We start from the raw sequence: 7500 nt of genomic DNA, 5'->3' as shown, positions 1-7500 counted from the left end.
CACTACGTCACCACATCTACTTGAAAACGCAAAAACTACACACAGACACACACACACACACACACACACACACACACACACACATCTCTCCCTCCCTCTCTCTCTCTCTCTCTCTCTCTCTCTCTATATATATATATATATATATATATATATATATATAGAGAGAGAGAGAGAGAGAGAGAGAGAGAGAGAGAGAGATTAACACATTATCAAAGTGATATGAAATGGATAAAAAAAAACCCAGCTAAATGAAACAAATAAACTTAAAATAAAGAACACATGGAATACTTTCTTTAAACGTACACACGTATGCACGTACCTATGGACAAAACCAACCCCCACACCCCCACCACCCCACCCCCACACACACCCAAAACAACAACAACAACAAAACAAACAAACAAACAAAAAAAAAAAACAAACACACACACACACACACACACACACACACACACACACACACACACACACACACACACACACACACACACACACACAGCCCATGTAGTTTCCTCTCTACGTGTCTGTTTCAGGTTCGTGAATTACTACACTACCAGAGCTGAAGAGACCACCATCAACTGACTTGTGCAGAAAGACCTGAAGAGAGAGTGCACTGCCTAATTATTGTGATTATCATGGCTTCTGATCGCCATGACACAAGGCCGGGCCGGTGCCAAGTCAACAGAAGCCTACTCCCTGTGAAAGGATTCTTCCTGGTGTTTTTTGCAGGTGTGTTGGATAAATATTATCATCATTATCCTAGTATGTGTGTGGGTAAAGGTCACGTGTTCCTCATGTGTCAACACACACACACACACACACACACACACACACACACACACACACACACACACACACACACTGAGACAGACAGACAGACATACAGACATACAGAGTGATGGAGAGAGATAGTGAGAGAGAGAGAGAGAGACAGAGACAGAGTGACGGACAGAGAGAGAAAGAGAGAGAGAGAGAAAGAGACCGACGGACCGACCGACCGACAGACAGACAGACAGACAGACAGACAGACAAACAGGCTCAGAGATAAACACTCGTTATAACAAATCCGCACATGTACAGTCACTAACCTTTACCTCATCTTGACCTACTTTATCTTATCTTGATCCAATTTAATCCACATGACTATGAATGCAACACAAATGAAAGAAAAATATAACAGAAAGAAATGATTCAACACACACACACACACACACACACACGTACACACACACACACACACACACACACACACACGCGCGCGTGTCTGTGTAGGTGCACACATCTTTATACACGCACGCACTCGCACGCACGCGCCCGTGCGCGCGCGCGCGCGCGCGCACGTACACACACACACACACACACCCTCTCTCTCACCTCTCTCTCTTTCTTTCTCTCTCTTTTTTTCTCTCTTTTTCTTTCTTTAACGCGCAGAGAGAGAGGGAGAGAGGGGGAGACACACACACACACACACACACACACACACAGAGAGAGAGAGAGAGAGAGAGAGAGAGAGAGAGAGAGAGAGAGAGAGAGAGAATAGCGCAGTGCAGAATAATACTGCTGATTACAGCACAGTACAACCGACTGACACATAGCAGCGCAATATATCGCAGCATGGAACAAAACACAGAACAGCGTCATGCAGTGCAAACTACTACAAAGCACAACACAACAGCACAACAGCACAGCACAGTACAGCACAGCACAGCACAGAACAGTACAGTACAGCACAGCACAGCACAGCACAGCACAGCACAGTACAGCACAGCACAGCACAGTACAGTACAGCACAGTACAGTACAGCACAGCACAGTACAGTACAGTACGGCACAGCACAGCACAGTACAGTACAGTACAGTACAGCACAGCACAGCACAGTACAGTACAGTACAACACAGTACAGCGCAGTACAGCACAGCACAGCACAGCACAGCACAACACAACACAGTACATTACAGTACAGCACAGCGCAGTACAGCACATAACAAAAGTACAGCACAACACAGTATAGTACAGCACAACACTGCCCAACAAAACAACTAACCACAGTGCAATGCAGAACAGCACAGCACAGCACAGCACAACAGCACAACGCAGCGCAATACAACACAACACAGCACTACACAGCGCCTCACATCACAGCACAGCACAGCATATCACAGCACAACAAGTACAGCAACACAGCAAAGCGCAGCGCACACAGCACAATACAGCACAGCACACACGGCACAGTACAGCACAGCGCAACACCACACACACACACACACACACACACACACACACACACACAGACACACACACAGAGCATGCACAGCACAACAACACAATTACAGTTTCAATTTCAAGGAGGGTGTCCGATGTCAAAGCATGAGGACTGATCCATATACGCTACACCACGTCTGCTGAAAAACAATTCGAGCGCTGTACAGCACAGCACAGCTCAGCACAGCACAGCACAGCACAGCACAGCTCAGCTCAGCTCAGCGCAGCACAGCACAGCACAGTGCAGCACAGCACAGCACAGCTCAGCACAGCACAGCACAGCACAGCGCAGCACAGCACAGTGCAGCGCAGCACAGCACAGCACAGCACAGCACAGCACAGCACAGCACAGTGCAGCGCAGCACAGCACAGCTCAGCACAGCACAGCACAGCACAGCGCAGCGCAGCACAGCACAGCTCAGCACAGCACAGCACAGCACAGCGCAGCGCAGCACAGCACGGCACACACACCGACCCACACTGACATGGGGAAAAGGAAATTTGTTTAATGTCCCGTCACACATATCGGTAATTGAAGACATCATTTTATTTTGTTGGAGTACACAAATCAGACACATTCCTTCACCGACAATCTTTTTGTTTTGTCTCCTGCGTCCCTCCTGCCTCCCTTCCCTCCCCCCCCCCCCAATCAAACCTCCCAACCCCATACCTCCTCCCCGCCCCAACCCTCCACCCACCCACCCACCCCAGCCACGGGGTGCCTGCTGCCCTTCATCGCCGTCTACATGAAGCACCTGGGCCTCAGCTCCAGCGAGACGGGCATCATTTACGGCGTCACGCCCTTCCTCAGCTTCCTCGTCCGGCCGATCGCAGGGGCCGTGGCTGACCGCTGGCTGAAGCACAAGCTGGTGCTGATCGCCTGCACCTTGCTGACGGCGGTGCTCCATTTCCTCATCATGTTCGTGCCGGCTAGGACTGTTTCGTCCTTACCCACTGTGCACGTGAAACCCGTCATGTTGCACTGTCGCCCCGAGGGGTCGGTGTTGATGTCTTGCCTTCGTTCAAGGCTTGATGGAACAGTGGACACTGTTTTCGAATCTGAATCCAGGAATGTCGATGATGATGATGATCCTGGTTGTTCTATTCCGCTGGACAAGTTTGCCGAAAGCTTTTCCCGTTCTGTAAACGGTGAAATGGGTCATAACAGCAACGTTACAAAAACCTTGGGTTCTATGAAGAACAACAACAACACTTCCTCGAAAGAAGCGCAAAGTGGAATATGTTCGTTAACTTGTCGTCTCGTGAACAACAACAGCAACAACAACAACAACAACAACAACAGTCCAACCAACAACACCCGTACCTCTGTTCAGCAAAACTCCGCTAAGTTCTGCTTCACGAACCACAGAGGAGAAAACCACACAACGCGTTGCCAACAAGTCCAGAGCAACAACCAATCCCTAACTTTCGAAATCACGAGTCTACACAACAACATCCAGTCTCCAACTTTCAACATCACGAGTTTACAACGTCCTTTCAGCACTATGGAGCCAACAGCGGAAGAAGCGTCTTCCTCCGATGTCGACGTGCAAGATTGTAACCGGACTTACCCCGTTTCCGATATCATTCACCCACAGGGACAAAGGTATACAACGTTGGCCTGTCCAGAGTCTAGCGGCTCCACCATGATGATGTGTTCCATGAGGTGCAGCGGTGTCGTGTCTGTTGTCAACGTGTGTGACAACAGCAGAGCGGGTGCGGTGGGGACGGGGGATGGTGTTCATCTGGACGCGACCTTTGGGTTGCTGATGGGGGTCTTCTTCCTCGCCTCCGCGACCTTTTCTCCTGTGTTTTCCCTGATCGATGCCGTCGCCTTTGACCAGCTGGGAGAGCAACGACATAAGTGAGTGAGAGATCTTCAGTTTAACGTCTGTTAATTCGCTACAAGAAGTGTTATTAGACGGCATGAGTCAAGTTTGAGCGTGTACTTTGTTGTTGTTGTTATTGTCAGTGTGAACGTGTGTTTTGTTTTTTGTAAGTAAGTAATGTAAGTAAACTTTTCTGACTCCACCAAAGAAGTGATATTTCTGCCCTGAATCAGTATGAATATGGGAGAGGAGACAGGGAAATTTCTCAAGCCTTGAGACAATCACTGTGGTTTAAATCAGACTGTCTGCCTGTCTGTCTATCTATCTATCTATTTATCTATCTATCTGTCTGTCTGTCTATCCATTTGTCTGCTTGTCTGTCCATCTGTTTGTCTATATTGAGCAAGATAAAAACTGAGGATAAAGCTCATGTCAACAATTATTATGTTCTTCAATTAATTTGGTTTTAAAACCCAAGGCAGTTTATGAACTGATATCTCATCCAATAACTGAATCACAAGCGCCATCGTCGTCGTCGTCGTCATCATCATCATCATCATCATCATTATCATCATCGGTGATGTCCGTCCTTTCATCACCACTCCCACCTCCACCCCCATCCCCCCCTCCCCAACCCCCACACTGTTCTAACAACACAGGTACGGCCAGCAGAGGATGTGGGGCACCTTAGGTCATGCCGTGTTGGCCATAACCACCACGTTCACCATGAACCCCTCCTCTTCCTCCTCCTCCACCGTCAACTATGACATCATGTTCTACCTCTTCACGGGGCTGTGCCTCGTCTCGGCGCTGATCGCCCTTCCCTTGAGGATCTCCTCCCACGTCAGGTGCCCCAGGCTCCTCGCCAGCGCCTGCCGCCTGCTGGCTCTGCCTCAGGTGGCGGCCTTCCTCGGGGTGGTCCTGTACTTTGGCATGGTCAGCGGCGCCATCGAGGGCTTCCTCTTCTGGTTCCTGGCCGACCTGGGCGCGAGGCCCTTGCTGTTCGGCTTGTGTCTGGTGGCCACTTCCGCTTTTGAGGTTCGTGAGCGTGACGTGAGAGAGGTTTTTGGTGGCTGTTTTTGTGTGGTGTGTGTGTGTGTGTGTGTGTGTGTGTGTGTGTGGGGGGGGGGTGATGGGATTTGGTTTGGGATGGTTTCTGTGGGAGGACACATGAGTGGGATGTAGGAGAGCGTGGGATTTAGAAAGGTGAGGAGGGATAAGGGGAGAGAGAGAGAGAGACGGATAGACAGACAGACAGACAGACTGGGAAAGTTACAAAGACAGACACACACACACACACACACACACACACACACACACACACACACACACACACACACACACAGAGTGACGGCCCAGAGGAAACGCGTCCGCCTAGGAAGCGAGAGAATCTGAGCGCGCTGGTTCGAATCACGGCTCAGCCGCCGATATTTTCTCCACCTCCACTAGACCGTGAGTGGTGGTCTGGACGCTAGTCTTTCGGATGAGACGATAAACCGAAGTCCCGTGTGCAGCATGCACTTAGCGCACGTAAAAGAACCCACGGCAACAAAAGGGTTGTTCCTGGCAAAATTCTGTAGAAAAATCCACTGCGATAGGAAAAAAACAAAAAAAAACTGCACGCAGGAAAAAATATAAAAAAAATGGGTGGCGCTGTAGTGTAGCCCGAATTTCACACAGAGAAATCTGTTGTGATAAAAAGAAATACAAATACAAATACAAAGAAGAAAAGAACAATGATACGTAATCTTTACGTTGGTAGGGAATTCCAGACTGAAGGAGCTGTATTTGAAAAATGAAATGAAATGATATTGCGCGCGCGCGCGTGTGTGTGTGTGTTCCTGTGTGCTTTGTGTATGACTGAAGAGTCAATTTAATGCGCTTTTTGAGGTTTGAAAATGCTATGTAAATGTTTTGTTGTTGTTGTTGTCGTCGTCATTATCATCAACCCCCTCATCACCATCATCATCATCATCATCCCCTCCTCCTCCTCCACATCACCATCATCATCATCATCATCATCATATTCACCACCACCACCACCACCATCATTATCATCATCTGCACCACCACCATCACCACCACAACCTCCGCCACCACCATCATCATCATCAACAACATCATCGCCACCATCATCATCATCATCAACAACATCATCGCCACCATCATCATCATCATTCTTTCACAACAGATCTTGAGAAAGGTGGCAGAATGGTTAAGACGCCCGTCTGCCAGTACAGATATTTTATGAGGGTCTGGGTTCGAATCCCGCTTTCGCCATTTCTCCCAAGTGTGACTGGAAAATCAAACTGAGCGTCTAGTCATTCGGATGAGACGATGGATGAACTGAGGGCACTCTTGGGCGCACTGAAAAAGATACCCATGGCAACGAGCGTGTTATTCTCTGGCAAAAACGTCTGCAGAAAAAAAAAATCCTCTCTGATATGCAGGTCCACACACACACACACACACACACACACACACACACACACATACACATACACACACACACACACACACACACACACACACACACATATATATATATATATATATATATATATATATATATATATATATGTGTGTGTGTGTGTGTAATAAAAAAAAAAAAAAATATATATATATAATTATATATATAATCATAATCATGCATGCACTCGAGGCCCCGACTAAGCGAGCATTGGGTTATACCGCTGGTCAGGAGGGCGGTGTAGCATGGTGAAGCATATTATGATTATCATGGGTTTGTCCGAAATGCATAACGCCTCCTTGAGAAAACCGGAACTGAAACTGAAACTGAAACTGACAAGACAAGACACAGGACAAGACAAGACAAGACACAAGGCAAGACACAAAACACAGGACACAAGACACGACAAGACAAGACACAAGACAAGACAAGACAAGACACAAGACAAGACAAGACAAGACACAAGACTCAAGACACAAGAGAAGACAAGACACAAGACAAGACTCAAGACACAAGACAAGACAAGACAGGACACAAGACACGAGACAAGACAAGACAGGACACAAGACACGAGACAAGACAAGACAAGACACAAGACAAGACACAAGACTCAAGACACGAGACAAGACAAGACACAAGACAAGACACAAGACTCAAGACACGAGACAAGACAAGACACAAGACAAGACAAGACACAAGACACAGGACACGACACAAGACAAGACACAAGACAAGACACAAGACACGAGACAAGACAAGACAAGACACAAGACAAGACACAAGACAAGAAAAGACACAAGACAAGACAAGACACAAGACAAGACAAGACACAAGACAAGAAACAAGACAAGACAAGACACAAGACAAGAAACAAGACACAAAACAAGATACAAAACACAAGACAAGGCACAAGACACAAGACAAGATACAAGACAAGAC

The 7500-nt window shown here is 47.7% G+C and overlaps 1 protein-coding gene across 2 annotated transcripts in view; it reads left to right on the top strand.

The window, feature by feature from the left end:
• The window catches only part of LOC143287761 (major facilitator superfamily domain-containing protein 6-like), a 29682-nt gene that overhangs the window by 14585 nt on the left and 7597 nt on the right, over nucleotides 1-7500 (top strand). For both annotated transcript variants that reach the window (XM_076596040.1, XM_076596049.1), the window contains exons 2-4: nucleotides 534-729; nucleotides 2974-4126; nucleotides 4751-5129. In XM_076596040.1, the coding sequence (XP_076452155.1) occupies nucleotides 636-729; nucleotides 2974-4126; nucleotides 4751-5129 (1626 nt within the window). In that variant the 5' untranslated portion in view covers nucleotides 534-635. The remainder of the gene's footprint in view (nucleotides 1-533; nucleotides 730-2973; nucleotides 4127-4750; nucleotides 5130-7500) is intronic.

This window comes from Babylonia areolata, chromosome 1, assembly GCF_041734735.1.
Source record: "Babylonia areolata isolate BAREFJ2019XMU chromosome 1, ASM4173473v1, whole genome shotgun sequence".
Classification (NCBI taxonomy): domain Eukaryota; kingdom Metazoa; phylum Mollusca; class Gastropoda; order Neogastropoda; family Buccinidae; genus Babylonia; species Babylonia areolata.
The sequence above is the reverse complement of the archived record's forward strand: the minus strand, read 5'-3'. Positions and strand labels throughout refer to the sequence as shown.